Source organism: Centropristis striata, chromosome 18 (assembly GCF_030273125.1).
Source record: "Centropristis striata isolate RG_2023a ecotype Rhode Island chromosome 18, C.striata_1.0, whole genome shotgun sequence".
Lineage (NCBI taxonomy): Eukaryota > Metazoa > Chordata > Actinopteri > Perciformes > Serranidae > Centropristis > Centropristis striata.
In genome coordinates this window covers 3190058-3207500 of record NC_081534.1, presented here as the reverse complement: position 1 = coordinate 3207500, position 17443 = coordinate 3190058, and the positions used below count along the sequence as shown (strand labels likewise).

The 17443-nt window shown below is 36.9% G+C and overlaps 1 protein-coding gene across 1 annotated transcript in view; it reads right to left on the bottom strand.

The window, feature by feature from the left end:
- Positions 1-17443, bottom strand: part of arhgap18 (Rho GTPase activating protein 18) — a 33372-nt gene that overhangs the window by 9061 nt on the left and 6868 nt on the right. Inside the window, exons 2-11 of the mRNA XM_059357234.1 lie at positions 11231-11462; positions 8763-8901; positions 5685-5767; positions 5293-5445; positions 2922-2985; positions 2284-2402; positions 950-1021; positions 662-755; positions 287-378; positions 1-53 (exon numbers count right to left, since the gene is read on the bottom strand). The exon at positions 1-53 is cut by the window's left edge and continues 25 nt beyond it. Coding sequence (XP_059213217.1) covers positions 1-53; positions 287-378; positions 662-755; positions 950-1021; positions 2284-2402; positions 2922-2985; positions 5293-5445; positions 5685-5767; positions 8763-8901; positions 11231-11462 — 1101 coding nt within the window. The remainder of the gene's footprint in view (positions 54-286; positions 379-661; positions 756-949; positions 1022-2283; positions 2403-2921; positions 2986-5292; positions 5446-5684; positions 5768-8762; positions 8902-11230; positions 11463-17443) is intronic.

Here is a 17443-nt window from a genome sequence, read left to right as displayed (position 1 = left end):
ATCCGCAGCAGCCCTTCTGTGTTTAATCCTTCCTCCTCAATATGATTAATAAGCTAGGAATAAAAGAGATATAAAGGGGAAAAAGCACAAGCAGAAAAGATAATTGGAATTACTAATAACCACAGTGAAACACCAGTCCCATATACTAAAGGTTGCAGTGTGTGGAAAGTAAATTGTGAGTTTCATATGTGAAATACAGAAAGTTGCATTGATTAACTGATGTTGTTTGATTAATTATTGTCATAAGGTTTCCTATAATGATGAACCGTCCATGTCTCAGACTCACTCTCTGCAGTATAATTGGCACTTTGGTCCCAGGAACCCTCCTCTGGTCCTGCTCCAATAAAGTGGCAAGTGGAACACCAAACACACCACTTTCTGCACACAAACAAGCACAAATATTTAGTAAAACGGAAATATTTTGTACAGTATGTTACTGTACATAATTACCAGGAGTTATTTCTAATGATTTTGTGTTTGCACATATCCCACTTTGTTTGTGCGTTAATGCTCTTATGTGTTGTTTTTACTTTTTCAGTTTAGTTTTTGTGCATGTCTGAGTGTGTCATTTTTGTGTGTGATGAGAAAGCATGTTTACCTTCAGGGCTTTCCCATTTGTGTATGTCTGCCTAATATAGTGAGTGTTTGTGCTTGTGGTTACCTTTAGTCTTAACTTTGACAGCTTTGTGTGCCTTCAGGTCTATCCCAGCAGTGTCAAACAGAGCAGTCGACTCCACAAGCACCAGTCTGCGCACCTGACAAAACATTACAAACAAGCAAAAATATATATAAAGAATTATATAAGGCAGATATTCAACACTAAGTGGTTTTAGAAACAACTCGAGAAGCTCATCTACTTTAAAGGAAATGTATTTAATGCAAGAATCATAAAATAAACATACATGCAAGCACAGATTATATTGTGTCCTCAAGCATTTTCCTTACTTACCTTTTTCATATCCAGGGAAGACAGATCTCCTATTCTGGTCTGACCTGTTTTATCTCGGAGCAGCTTAAAGTTCTAGAGAGGAAAAACAAATAGAATAGGAGACAGAATGATTTCACTGACTGTAGAAGAAAACCCTCAAAGTAAACACAGAGCTATATTAATTTCTGACCATATTTACTTTCATATTAAATGCTGAATGTGAGCTGTCATACTGAATTGCATATGAGGGTAATACTAACATCAACCACTAGATGGCACTACAGACCAGCACTCAAACTGCTCAAACTTTTGTTGATAGTGAATGAAACACAACCAGTATGGCATAATGTATGTTTGAAGACAGCCTAACCATCATGTAAAAACACCACTAACTATACATACGATATTCTATTATATATTCTATTGTATTTTACAGTTAATTATCTGATTTATATGCTGTTTTTGATACATTATAGGACAAAACAAGGCAAGTAAACCATCTAATTAGACTATAACTTACATATGCTGCCATGTAGATCCACTATAGAGCATAATGTTAAACGTGTGGTCAAATGGTACATACTTTTCTGGTTGAAAAACAGCAGGACAAACAATGTCAGGCCAGCTAAGATCATGGATGGATTACTGAGCGGGCCTACTTGGCAGAGGCCCAATGTCTAAGGGGCCCCCCTGGCCATCATCTACAAAATTACATTAAAAATCCACATACCAACCAGGGAGAGACTCAAAAGGACCCCAAAGAAACATAAAACAACTACAAAGAGACCACAACAAGACTCACAATGGATATGAAAATAGTTTTAAAAAATACAGAAAGACACAAACTGACTTTATAGAGACACGATCAACTACAAAGACACTAAAAAAGACTACAAGGACACACAAAACAATGACAAAAAGCAGCTTAAAATGAAGAAAGTCTTTTTCTTGCTACTGCGTAAGAGAGTTGGTGGGGCCCGTTGTCTCAAAATCTGCCCATGACTAATATCAAATTTTAAGAATTTCTCTGATTACATTGCAACAATGGCATTTTTGTCACACCTACTAGTAGCACAGTGAGCAGTAAAACAAACAAGCCTATATCGTGAATGACTGTCAAACTTGTCTCTGCTATATCTGGAAATCATTGACCCAAAAACAATGAATAAGTTATCAATACAAGCTCTAAATAACCTTGCACTAAAAATGCTGACAGCATGAGAGCAATAACAGTGGCACTTTATATGACTGCATGCTGATGCATTAAATCACTGCAGATAATTCCCTGCAAAGAAAATCACAGCCGAGGTAGTGAATGTGTACAAAGCCTTTGTGTATTTGTGTGCGTGACTCACCGGTAGTTTGTCGTCAGGTGAGTTCGGGCTGGTGTTGACCTTTAACCTTTGGTGGTTGTCTCTGTAAGAGAGCGCCTGCTCTGAAAACGCCACTTCAACGTTCAGTTCCGTCTCGGTTTCTGCTGAGACACACACAAAAAAAAGAAATAGAAGATGTGACCACACAAGCAGTGAAGTAAAATGTGTTTATGTAGGCAAAGTACAGTTGTATATACACAGGGACAGACAATTAAATGTGTTTTCTGTATTTAATGGCCCAGTGTTTAAGTCACTGTGGCACAAAGAGGAAGAAAGAGAGGCCTGCTTCTTTTTCTGTCGCTATAACTTCTCTATTGATAAACACAATTTACTTGACTTTTCCACCCATTTTAGGGTGATGTACAGTATCGGAAGTGTATGTTCATATCAGTAAATGTAGTTATGTTGCATAGTTTTCCATTGTTTTTTATTATATCACACTGTATTATATGTAATCTTCTATATTCTATTATTTCCAACATGTGTGTGTGAGTTGCTGGGCAGAAGTTTGTTTGAGCCTCAGTTTATCATTCTCCATGGTGACTCATACTGTCCGTGTGTGTGTGTGTGTGTGTGTGTGTGTGTGTGTGTGTGTGTGTGTGTGATAACGTTGCACCCACCAGCTGAAGTGATATCTTTTTGTCCATTTTCAGTTCCCTCTTTGAGTTTACTAGGCTCCTCATCCTGCAGCACAGCACAGAGACACATAAGTATACAGCACAAAGTGTAATGTTCACTCAGTAACATATTCATACGGAGCTCCCCCTCCTTGTTACATTTTTTCACGTTACACATTATCTTGTCTGTTAATTAGTGGACAAACTATGTGTGCAAGTGAAAAAAATGTGCAAGACTCTCGGATATTCTGCTGACTGGATTAGTTTGGAGTCGCAGTGGTATTTTTAAATCTACAAAAATCAATACATACACTACTGGTCAAAAGTTTTAGAACACTCCAACTTTTCCAGAATTTGATTGAAAATGATGCAGTTTAATGTCTCAGTGTACTCTGAAATTAATGCATATAACAAATAATTGAAGTAAAAAAAAAATCGTAGAATCAATTTAGAAAGGAAAATGTATTCTAAACTTTTGACTCATTGAAGTAGCACCTTAACAGATAGAACAGCTGAACACACTCGTGGCTTTCTCTCTACAATGGAAATCAAATATTCTTCAGAAAGTTCTTCCCAACTCTGTTGCAGAAGTTCCCTTAAATGTGGAGCAACTTGTAGGTTGTAAGTGATCAAGAAAAGTTGGGACATCTGTAGGAATTGGTAGCAACTTGGCAACTTTCAAGGCTTGATCAACCTCCATTTTTGCAGAACTGCTTTAAGTTTGTAACCCATTTCTTGTTCCCTTTAAAAGGCCTTTTTGTATAATTCTGAAATGTACATTCATTTTCAGTTTTGGTTAACCTTACCTTTTTTTATTTACCCCTGGCAGTTCACCACTTACCTTTGTACCCTTCCTAGCTGTTCATTGGACTTGAACTGCTTGAATTTCAATAAAAAAATTGAAAAATTGTGGTGTTCTAAAACTTTTGACCAGTAGTGTATATACATATACAGTCCTTATACTGAATATGAATCAGGTCAGGCCAGAGTATAGAAGGGACTTGATTTTTCAATAATGGAGTGAGATTTGGTGGTGTAAAAAACTGCTTGGTAATTAGTTACAGATTACCACCAGACTGGAGAAGTATCATCAGACACGAGGCAAGCAAAGCTGTGACCACTTCCTTTGTGGTAAAAGAAGAAGGAAATGTCCTTTGTGTTGCGGTGGAATATTCCATTCATGCCAACAAAGGGGGAACAGATCATCAGGTAAAAAAACAGTGTCAAGTTCTTTGTTTTGTCAATTATCCAACATGTGCATGATTGCTACGTCAATGAACCGCACATGTGGTGGTGTCAACACGGACAGAGTTGCTGCTGCTGCGCTGCTACTGCTCTCTACGTTCAGTTTGTCTTTGATAATGGACATCAATACTAGAATGAATAGAAGTCTTGTGTTGACAAATTAAATTATAGTGTCCACAGAAAAGCTAGAGAATTATCTGGAAAGAGGAAGTGTTAAGTTTAATATTTTGCTTGCTATATGCTGTTAAAATTTTGGATCGGGCTAACAGGGGCCTGGAGTCTCCATTAGTGTCCTGGTATCCTTTAGGAGACGACAAGAGTCAAGGAAGTTACTACACCTGACCAAATAATGGTCCAGCACATACTGTAAGCTAAGCTAACAGCACACTTCTCTCGCTTGATATTTTGCACAAAAGTGGCGTCTATCCTCTTACCAACCTGGTCTCACAGAAATCCGTGAAATAGCCATGGATTTCGCTTAACTCAAAATCCGTGGAATAGCCACGGAATCGCTCAAATTTCCGTGAAACTGACACGGATTTCGCTACAATGCAAGTTAATGACAGTCATATCCCGTGGCTATTGGTTTGTTCCAAGTCACGTGACTTTCAAGGTCCCAGCGGTCAGAACAAAAAACATGGCGGACAGTTCTCTCATTTTTAGTGAAAAATCAATATTTTGACTTAGTTTCTGCATAAAAATGGATTTTGATCACATTTGTAGCGAGAAATATATGTTTTATTTTCTAAATATTCACTCAGTGAATGTACATAATCACTTTGTATGTTGGAATAGCCACGGGATATGACTGTCATTAACTTGCATTGTAGCGAAATCCGTGTCAGTTTCACGGATTTCTGTGAGATCATGTTGCCTCTTACATATTCTCAGTGAGAAAGCCAATAAGCTTTAAACTCTTTAATGCAGACTTAATTTTGAGTTACAAATATTAAAATGTTTGATTAAAGAGGTTTGTGTGATGTATTAGTTATAACCAGCATCACATTTTACAGCTAATGAAGCAAATCAACTGAACACTTATAAATGTCAGTTTTCTGTTGACATATTCTTTCATGTTGATACAGTATAATGAGTTTGTGTTCATGTGTATGTGTGTGCGTCTCCTAACCTTCTTAGGAGGTCTGAATATATCTCTAACGTCAGGAACGTGTTGCCGGTTGCGTCGCCGTAACAGCGTCTGCTGTAGTGATGTCACACGCCGTTCTACAGCTGCCGCCTGAGATCTGGTCAGCGTGGACAGGAACACGGCGTGGTCTTCTTCCTGTCAATCAATCACACTCATCATCAGTAATCATCATCCATACTGTAAGTCTCTCCACCCATCTAAAGCCTCCTTCAGTCAGTGCGTCTTTTCTGCTCAACACGTTCTGACTCAGGCTCCACAGCATGGTGTAAGTAAACGGTAGTTTATTCTCACTGAAAGATGTGAACTGCAAATACCACACTGATAAACTATGACTTAATATGGACTAACTGCTTAAATAAGAGACAGACTGATACCTGATCCTGGTCAGCTGCTAGTGAATCATCAAACAGCCGTGCTAGCCCCGCCTCGGTAAGCCACGCCTCCTCCTGTTCGCCTTCTGAAAGAGAAATTCAGAGGAAGATGAATGTTTTGTTTGGTTCCTGTAATGCTACATCACTATCACAATTTCATAACCTAAAATTAAGGAAGGGAGCAAAAAAAAAAATGATGTAAGACACTTCTACAGGTGCAGGAAAGGGAGACATGTAACCACAAAAGCCGGGAAAGTCTCTGGCCACGCCCTCTTAAAAGTCCTCTCACTCTACGTGTCTCGATTACGAAAAGGTCCCCAGAGGGATTTACGAGACTCCGGAGGTGATTTATGGTTTTCCATGATCGCGACGGATTAAACACGGGAGACGCAACTGTGGCCGCTGTCGCTAACTGTGCACAAAGTCAGCAGCTGATCATAAACAAAGCGACATGGCTAATTATGCACAGCGTCTCTGCTCATCATAGACATAGTGATCATGAATTAACTGGCATCTCTAACTGTGCACAGAGTGTCCGGTGCTTGTTGTAAACAAACAGAGATCGCTAAGTCAACACCTCCTGCAGCAGCAGCACATACACACTGTACTGCTACAGAGCTAACTGTTAGCCTGTTAGCACATACACACTGTACTGCTACAGAGCTAACTGTTAGCCTGCTCTGTGACTGCAGCTGGGAGAGACTGCTGCAGGAGGAACGTGCCGCTTCGACTCATTCTTATTCCTCTTAACAAGCCGCCGGCTCCTGCAGTCTCTAAAAGTCTCCAAAAAGACCAGAAAGAGTCGCTGGATTTGTCACCAGTGGCTTTTTTGAAAAACAGTTGCTAAGGGAGGCTGAAAAGTCGCTAAATATAGCGACAAAATTGCTAAATATAGTGACAAAACCGCTAAGTTGGCAACGCTGTTTTGCTGGCTTTCACAAATGACGTGTGTTGTTGTGGAGTCGAGTGCTACGTCACATCCTGCTAAGCGATCTATCCAATCAGCAACCAGGCTTTTTTCAGGGGAAAACAGCCCTGCTCTTTGACAGGCCCGAAGAAAGTCCTGAAAAAAGTCCCGTCAAAAGTCCGCTCCAGACGGTTCATATTTAAATTAGGGGCGTTTCGGCGAATGAGAACCACCTCATTCCGGGTATTGGGCTGTAGTGGAAACACCCTTAATAAGAGCAGGACACACATATTATACAGGAAGTGTGTGTTTGCTCTAGAGAACGCTCCAGAGAACAATAGTCTTTATAAACAGACTAAATAAGACTCACCTAAATACACACGAGAGGTACATTCCTCATGCAGAGCTGGTCAGCACCAGTCTGAGCATGCAGACTTTTTGATAAACAGATAGCATTTACATTTCATAACATCAGTGGGGGAATGTAATTTAGTTCAGCTACTCAAGTTCTGTATTTAAGTACAATTCTGAGGTACCTGTACTTTACTTGAGTCTCTTCTAAGGCAGCAAATAAGGATTATTTTCATTAATAATCTCTAATAATGGTTTGGTCAATAAAATGTCACAAAAATTGTGAAAGATGTCCATCCTAGTTTCTCGAAGTCCAGTGTCTTTAAATAGCTTGTTTTGTAATCCAAAACCCCCAAGGTGTTCTGGTTAATATGATATAGAACAGAGAAAACATTTTGAGGAAATCTGCCAGGCTGAAAACAGCATTTTCTGCCATTTTGCATGAACAATCACCTTTACAATAAATCGTTTATTAAAATATTTGGCAATTATTCTTCTGTGGACTGACTGATCGATAAGTTGGACTCTGGTCTTTTCTTTTCATGTCACTTTCTACTTCTACTCTGCTACATCACAGAGGGAAGTGTCATACTTTTTACTCTGTCACATGTATTTTACAGCTTTAGTTACTTTACAAAATAAGATTCTTGCACAGAAACCATACAGAGAGACTGACTGTAAGAGCAACTTTTTTGATCATAGTTTAAATATTTTTGACATATAAAGATGTGAGTATTTGTGTTTTTTTAGGATTGTTTGAATCATTTTAATGTATTTTTTAAAAATAAGTTTGAGGTTTGTACTGCTGGTTGGACAAAACAAACATTGTGAGGTGTTAATTTTGGCTCTGCGCGTTTGTGATGGTATGTCTTACTATTTTTACAATTTTAAAGTTACAGTTAATGGTTAAAATAACAGATTAATCAATAATGAAAAGATTCCTTAAAGTAGTTGCAGAAACAGTGAAACAGGCACTGCATGGGGTACTTTTACATTTAATATTCTATGTACATTTTCCTGATTACACTTTCAATTTACTAACATTTCCATGCATGACTTGTAACACTTTACAGTGTGGTATTAGAACTTAAATAAAGGATCTGAATACACTCTTGCACACCAGGCTTTCCAGATCATTCTACTTCAAAACATGTGAGGTAGTCTCATATGTTGGTTCTTATATATAGGAAGAGGCAGCCTTTTACAAGTCTGTGCCGAGGGGCCCATTATATAATAACCCATCCATGTCTGGAGCCAAAACATGCCCAAACTAGCATGTCATCAAACTCTGCAACCACTGTAAGTAGAATCAGGGTTCGTACACTTTAGCAGTGGTCAAATTCAAGCATTTTTCAAGGACTTTCAAGGTAAATTTTCAAGCTTTTTCAGTATATTACACCTGTTGTAAATTGCAAGTTTTAGATGAGTACTTACATACTAAAAGGGGGAGATTTCACTGAACCATACCAACAGTGATGGTATTACACTTTTAGGAGGAAACGTCTTAATTTCAGATAGGCTACTCGTTATTTTATACATTGAACATGTGATTATCTATAGTCTATAGATGGATATAGTCAGATTGCAAGAGAAATACAGTAAGAATTACAAGCATTTACAAGCACTTTATCCAAAATCCAAGCACTTTTTAAACCTTGAAAATACATTAAAACATTAAAATTCAAGCTTTTCAAGCACCCGTATGAACCCTGTAGAATGTTCTGAATCAAGAATAAAAACACGAAATGTGTACAGTAGCAGATGAAAGAAAAAGGGTAATTTATGTCTGTTTCAGGTCTATCCATGGACACAGTGTATCCTACCCTCAGGAATTTTCTGCTGCTCCTCCTCTTGCACTTCCCCTTCTCCTCCACCTTCCCCCCTCCCCGCTTCTCCTCCCGACCGGCTGATATGCTCCACCTCCTTCCAGTAGTCGTCCATCTCCAGCTCGTCCAGAGAGTCCTGCCAGAAATGTGAAGATGCACCAATATATACCAAAGAGGATTTTAGTTTCAACTTCCCATTGGTGTTTCATATCTGGTTTCTGTCCTGAACCATAGCTTCTGTTGATCAGATATGAAGCACAGAAAAACAAAAAAACACAAACTTGTCCGTAACTGTCCGTGCAGCTTCTCTCAGACATACAAATACCAAACACACCCACATATTTCTCAGAAACCACCTGGAATTTAAACAGACATCAGAGCATATTTCTCTCTCGCTTTCCCAAAAAAGGCATTTCATCTATTTTAATTTGTTTGGTTATAAGTGAGTCTCCATGCTGTTATTGAGCCAACATTCATTCTCACAGTGAGACTGAAAGCACAGCTGTAAATCACTGACAACCTATGAGGGACAACAATTGTAAGGCTGCCAACCAAACCCCCTGTAAAGTTTTAATAGTTTAACAGATTGCAGATTTAGACATTTATAGCAGACATTCTTACCCTGAGTTAGTACAACAGTCGAAAAGGTTGTTGCCTGTTAATTTCTCCCCTTACTAACAGTGTAGAGCAGGGGTGTCAAACTCAAATACACAATGGGCCAAAATCTAAAACTTGAATAAAATCGCGGGCCAACATTGAACAAATAAACCTTTTAATATATACCAAACATGTTTTGCTTTAACATTAAATATGGAACCAGCAACGCTTATAAACATACAATATATAACTAAATAGTCCAGACATGCAAAATCAAATTAAAAAAAAAAACACATCAGTGTCATTAATTTATTAAATAAAAATTAAACAAAAATCGTATGCCTCTTTTCTATTTGGATCCTTCTGATTTAAATATCAAAATAAAGTTTTTCAACAGGTTAATACATTTAAAAATAAAATAACAATAATAAATCTAGTATTAGCGGTAAATGCGCCGTATAATACCGGCGGGTCAGCTTTTATAGTATAATAATAATATAATAATTTGGTATTGCCTCGCGGGCCAAATAAAATTACACTGCGGGCCAAATTTGGCCCGCGGGCCAGAGTTTGACACCCCTGGTGTAGAGTAAAAGGCAACAACAATACGAGGCTGATAGGCAACATACCGGGGAGCTAGAACAGCAGGACTAATCGGCACTAAAAGGAAAATCTGGTATTGGAAAAAGGACAATTTGTCACTGAAAAGATCCAATGAGAATAAAACAGGCAATAAAAAAATATTTTCTGATATTTTTTGCATTCTGGTGTTTTTTAATGACAATCGTCTGATTTTTTTTTCTTTCTTTCTGTCACAGTTTTTTCCGTGTCAATCTGATTTTATTGTTAATTTTCAAATTTCTGTCACTGTTTTGGTGTAGAGGGGAGGTTGCAAGGATAGTACAACATACATATAATCTGCATACTAAGAAAATAAAATAATTATAATAAGTAATTTTAGTGGAATTTATTTCAGTGCAAATGGTACCTTTCTCTATGTCAAATTGTATATTCCTCACCAAGAGTTACTGTCCCGATTTTAGCTCCATACCCTATTAGAATTTTTGTTTTTGGAAGGCTAACAATAAAGCCATGAAATCTATGATTAACTATAGATCATCTATGTGCATTAATATTATTTGTTTGAAGGTTTAATGATGCAGAAACAGAAAATATTTTTGCATTGTTGTCTGAATGTTGAATGTTGAAACAATTTTCTTGGTGCTATTTTGTTGTTGTTTATTTAAAATTATATACAGCAGCAGTGCACTGCAAAAAAAGGTGTGTCTAAAAACAAGATAAAAACACTGAATCTGAGGGAAATTATCTTGCTGCATGGATAGATAATTTCACTTGATTTCTCAAATGAATATTGTTAAATCTAGAAATAAGCATGTTGAACACTTAGAATAAGAAATTAACTCTTAAAACAAGATAGATTATCTAACACTTCTAAATCTAAAGGTTTTTTTTTATCTCGGTAAGAACCAAATAATTATCAGGTCACTCTGCTCGGGCCAGTTCATCGCTGCTTGCACCTTTAATTTATATTGTTTTAAGAGTTAATTTCTAAGCGTCCAACATGCTTATTTCTAGATTTAATAATCTTAATTTAAGAAATCTTGTCAAGTGAAATGATCTGTCCATGCAGCAAGATCATTTCCCTCAGATTTAGTGTTTTTATCTGGTTTTTAGACACACCTTCTTTGCAGTGTCTAACTTTTTGAGGCGCAAAAAATCAGTTTCAATGACAACTTAACACAGTGCAGAAACACTCTGTGATCTCTTTCCCCCCGAAACGAGAATCCCACAGTTGCATTTTAAGGAAATCTGCAACCAAATGACACAGATGTATCACATCTCAGTACCTGAGAGTTGCAGCGCTGACATGGTGGCCGTGGTCTGGACCTGGAGACGGGGCTGTGTCTGGGACTGGAGCCTGGCTTTGGGCTGGAGGAGGGCTGAGACCTGGGGCAAGCTAGTTGCGGCGGCAGAGGGTCAGTGCTGGTGGTTTTTGTAGTGCTGGTGGTACTGGAGGGCCCCTGTCTGTCTCCATGGTGTGTGTTCTGGTTCTGCTGAACAGTGTAGTGGCCTCTGCGGCTATAATAAAGACAGACAGGTGGAGAGAGAGACATGTCTGATAGTTAGGGCTGGGCGATATGGACCAAAAGTCATATCCCGATATATTTAGGCTGAATATTGATATACGATATATATCCTGATATTTTTTTTGCAAAGTGAGAGCAAATGTCAAGTCAAATATGACATGTCACAAGTAGTTTTATTGAAACGTTTTATTTAAGTGAACATAAATACAGTATAACAACAGGAGAACCTTTATTTAAAAATCAAAGCTGTGTGGGTGCACATTTAAATGAAAAAAAATAACCTAATAGCCTATGAAATAAAATAAGCCAATCTTTTTCTGAAATAAATATATTTATATGAGAAACGAATAATGAACATTACAAAAATTACAAAAGAACTAAATATGACAAACCCTAGTAAGGGTAGCATTTATATATAAAGAAAGAAAATAAAATTGAACTACACTACCGGTCAAAAGTTTTAGAACACCCCAATTTTTCCAGTTTTTTTGTGAAATTCAAGCAGTTCAAGTCAAATGAACAGCTTGAAAGGGTACAAAGGTAAGTGGTGAACTGCCAGAGGTAAATAAAAAAAGGTAAGCTTAACCAAAACTGAAAAATAATATAAATAAGTAGGCCTTCTTCAGGGAACAAGAAATGGGTTAACAACTTAACTCTATGGAGTCTTGGGCTATTTTGTCCATTTTTGAATTCTTTTTATGTCTTTGTAAGTCATTTTGTGTCTTTTTTTGTCATTTTGTGTCTTTTTTTGTCATTTTGTGTCTTTTTTTGTCATTTTGTGTCTTTTTTAGTCCTTTAGTCCAACATAAAATGTGATTTTTAATCTTTTTTTAAACTTTCAAAACACTATCATGCTCAATAAAGAATTTTAAATTATTTTAAACACAGACATTAAACTGCATCATTTTCAATTAAATTCTGGAAAAGTTGGTGTGTTCTAAAACTTTTGACCAGTAGTGTATACGTATAGATATATGCAATATGGTCTATTTCCATATCACATTTAAATACATATCGATATATCTTTTATATCGATATATCGCCCAGCCGTAATGACAGACTCATAAAATCTGGAGGTCAGCTGGCAAAATTGTTCCAACACGTGTCAAAAGCCTGTCTGACATGCCCCCCACCCCAATAAAGAAGTTATTGATCTTTACTTATAGCTCTGCACTTCGCACCTTGTTTAACAGTGATATCATGCTAGAAGCCTCACACCAGCAGCACCTCTCATAAAAACATATCTGGATTATAAATCTCAGCTTGTTTGATAATCAATTGTGTTATTCTTTGCTGAGATTTAGATTCATCTTGCACAGGCACGGCAAGAAAGAGATAGCTTTTCACACGAGACGGTCAGTGAGTCACAGACAGACGATCCTGCAGTGTGTTGAATTCCCAGTCAGTCAGCTAATGAGGACGACATCAGCAGGGCCTCAGAATAGCAGCTCTCACTGCCAGCTCATCTCAGCATACAGTACACTAGTGTTGGTGAGCCTTCATGGGGCCCTAAGCAGAATTAGATTTCGGGGCCCTCTATTTCTGCCAATAATATTGATAGTTGATCATTCACACACCTACTATAAAATCATTGCGGCTCTAGCAGTGTTGTTTCCATTATCATTTGTCAGCCTGATATGTCTTTACACATTTATGGGGGTGGCCCAGTTAATTACATAAATAGTACTAATGAATGCATGATGTCCAGGGTGTCACATATGGTTTTTCATCTAACAGACAGACAGACAGACAGACAGACAGACAGACAGACAGACAGACAGACAGACAGACAGACAGACAGATAGATAGATAGATAACTTTATTCATCCCCGAAGGGAAATTCGGTTGTCACAGCAGTCCGGTATTCAAGTACAATAAAATACAATAGCATAAAATACTGAGGTAGCATAAATAAAAACAACAATAGAAAAAAACACAGAACAGAACAAGAACACTTAAGAAGTTAAAAAAGAACATCAGTTGTCAGGATGGTTGGCAAGATGATGGTAATAATTAAACTGGTGATATGATGGCAACAATGCTATAGTGACTAGACGGTATATAATAATAATAATAGTACAGTATATAATATATATAATATAATATGTAGTAATAGATAATAAACAATATAAAAACAATATAAAAATGTAAAAATGTAGCATATTCAACTCGAAGAAGAGAAGAGTGAGCTAGGGTTGATTTTCATTATATAAAAAACCTACATTATATATATTTTAGTAAAAGTGGCTTCTGGTTTATTATTTTTGGCTTCAAAAAACTGCAACAGCAATGTGCGAAAATAAATTGTATAGTGCAAGAACAACAATAAAGTGCAACAACTAATAAAATCACTAAGAAATATCTATATATCTATATATATCATATAACATCTTTACTTCTTGAATAAGTCAACCAGCTCCGCTTGACTTTTTCCCAATTGACTAACTGTCTATAGGTATAGTGACATGCCTTTTGGGGAATCTGAGAGGAATAATATATATATTTTTGAATTGCTCTTGGGGGCCCCCTAGTGGCCACGGGGCCCTAAGCAGTCGCTTAGTTCGCTTATGCCTTGGGCCGGCTCTGGAGCCAGGCCTAGACAACACATTAGTGCACCATTGTTTGCTAGGGTGACCTCATACAGGCTGTTAAAGTGAAAGTATTCAAATTGTATATGGTTCAATGTAGTACACACACAAACACTCCTGAATGAGAAGCAGCCACCCAGTGTGACACAGACTTCATCTAAACATAGACTAAATACAGTTGGTAACACTTTTTAATAACCATCATTTATAGATGGTAAATAGACCATTTATGAATGATAAACAGATAGCTTATTAATGTTTAATCATCATTTATAAACCGTATATAGGCCATTTAGAATGGTGAATAGAAAATGTAATAATGTTGAACTATAATTTATAAATGCCAAATAGATTACTTTACCATAAACAAGCATAATTATTAGTTTATTAATAGCTTTACACTCATTATAACATTTTAAACACCATATTAAGTATGTAAATGATTTCAAAATGATTTGTATACCTTTAAGAAATCGGTTGAAAACATTTAAAGATTAAATATGTATAGAATTTTGTAAATGGTTAATAATAATTGGTTTATAAACCATCTATAAACATCACTTAGATGGTTATTGTAAAGTGCTACCATACAGTTTACAGTATGTTAAAGGTTTTAAAGGTCACATTTACATTAACAGCCCTAAATGTTCAATAATGAGCAGACTATTCCTACCTCTGATATACAGAATGTGAATACTGTGTAGCTGCCATTTACAGAATCAGAAAACTAATTCAGATGGGGCCTCTTTAATGCCTTAATGAGCTGTGTCTACAGAAGCCATAGCTTTAAATATTTGTTGCATATGTAACATAGTTAATCAGGTCATTAGTAATGTGATTCCACTTGCCATCTCTGAATAACCATGGGTATTGAACGCAGCACCCCTGGGGTTTAGTGTCGTGCACCGCGGGGGCAGCTGCATTCGGACCTTGTGGCTATGAGCTCAGTCTTTTTTTTTAATATTAATTAATTTAATTTCACTTTATTTTAGTAGAAAGTTGACAGTGTCTTTTAATTTTATATTTTTCAGAGGGATGCACCTAATGTTACTGTCTCTTACCAGGGATGATTTTTGTATTTTGTGTTGATTGTAATTAGCAATTGCGGCACTTACACCATGTGGACCACAAGTAGAGACGGTAGACATACAGCGCGAACAACAACAAAGAAAGACATGAATGATAAACGATTTGCACAGAGGCATCACAGGTGTATGTGTGCGTGTGTGTGTGTGTGTGTGTGTGTGTGCGTGTGTGTGTGTGTGTATGTGGATGAGGGGCAGATGCTACGACATATGTATAAAAATATATAACATGGCTCATTTTTATGTATCACACAATGAAAAAAAATAGGCAAACAAAGCAAGAAGCGCTAACAATAGAAAACAAATAAACAAGAATAAATAAAATAACTAATTAAATAAATAAATAAATAAAAAACAATAATAATAATAATAACGAACAAAATAGTAATATTGAAAATAATAATAATTATGTAATAATTATATATATGCCCACATACATACGTATATAAAAATATAAAAAATAAATAAACAACATATAATATAATAACACAGGGGGATGGAAGACATCTTACACAGTCACAACAACAACATACGTCGCAGTGCCTCAGGGTATTTGTTGTACACAATATAACATATAATATAACAACACTTGAAGTGCCACTAATTGATTGATTGATTGATTGATTGATTGATTGATTGATTGATTGATTGATTGTCTTTATTTCGAACATTCAAGCAAGTAAAAAAAACAACAACAAAAAAACAAGTTTAAATATTAATAGATGAATAAATAAAAAACAAAACAAAAAAAGCAAAAAAAAATTGAGAAAACAGACACTTTCTGCAAGCTCGAAAGGGAGTAGGAAGAAGTAAAAAAGTAGGAAGAAGTAAAAAAACGTATCGAGTCCTACCCCTTAACAGGTCTCTATATCTATATATCTATATCTCTAGATCTAATATATAAAGCAAAGCTGTTGGTAAATCATGACAGAACTAAAAATGTGTTCTGTGTTCTTTTTGCTGATGTTTAACTGACTGAATGTCCCCTTTGTTGTGACAGGAAGTTGCATCTGACACAGCACATTCCCTCTCTGCTTCTCTCCCACTTGAAGCTTATTACAGAGTTATTATGGAGCGAGCAGCTTCACTGACTGATGGTGCAGCTGCTGACAGCTTGCTGTGGTCTCTGTGTTCCTTGTCAGTCAAACTGGACGGCTGCTGTCATCCATCTACTCAACAATCATCAGCTTAGTCTCACTTATCCAAACACGGCTGTAAATCTGTCAGTGGGGCTGATAAAGAGTTGAGCCACAGTGACAGCTGACACTGGATGTGTTGGAAAGAAGTGACCCTGTGAGGTTATCAGGGACATCAGGCTGAACACCACTGAGTTGATGTTCGATATTAATTAATTTGGAATTATCAGCCGCGTATTACAGTGAAGGTTCCCGCTGGGCCGAGGCCACATACCACAGCGGGCTTCCTGCCACACACACATACTGTGTATACAGTACAGGCCAAAAGTTTGGATACACCTTCTCATTCAATGCGTTTTTCTTTATTTTCATGACTATTGACATTGTAGATTCATCAAAACTATTAATGAACACATGTGGAATTATGTACTTAACAAAAAAGTGTGAAATAACTGAAAACATGTCTTATATTCTAGTAAGCAAAGGGTGGTTACTTTGAGGAATCTAAAATACAAGACATGTTTTCTGTTATTTCACACTTTTTTTGTTAAGTACATAATTCCATATGTGTTCATTCATAGTTTTGATGCCTTCAGTGAGAATCTACAATGTAAATAGTCATGAAAATAAAGAAAAACGCATTGAAGGAGAAGGTGTGTGTCCAAACTTTTGGCCTGTACTGTATACTAATAAGGCCAAAAAATACACTGGTAAATATAGACACGCACACACACTTTGATCTGATTCTAACAAAGAACATCAGGTATTTTAACAATTGACCTCCTCCTCTCCTTCCTTCCTTTCCCCTCCTCCTCATCTATTTCCTCTCCTCCTACAGCTCGCCTTATGTCTTTCCGTTTCCTTTCTACTTGGTACTTTGTATTTTACGGCCCTTTCTTCCCTGTTTACCTATATAACAGTCCCTCCATATGGTACCATCTCCTCTCAGTAGGATCTTGGCACGATGTGATAACACACCGACTTCTCTCCGTTTCATTTGTTTTGAGAAAAAGCAAACTTAACAGGTCGTTCCCTCGACATATGTTCATTTCCCCACTAAAGCCTCACCAATTGAAATGTTTTCATTTAAGAAGAATGGCAAAAATGTCCCTGTTTTCTGAAATAATCTGTTTAACTTGGAAGCAGATTGAAACCTGGAAGACA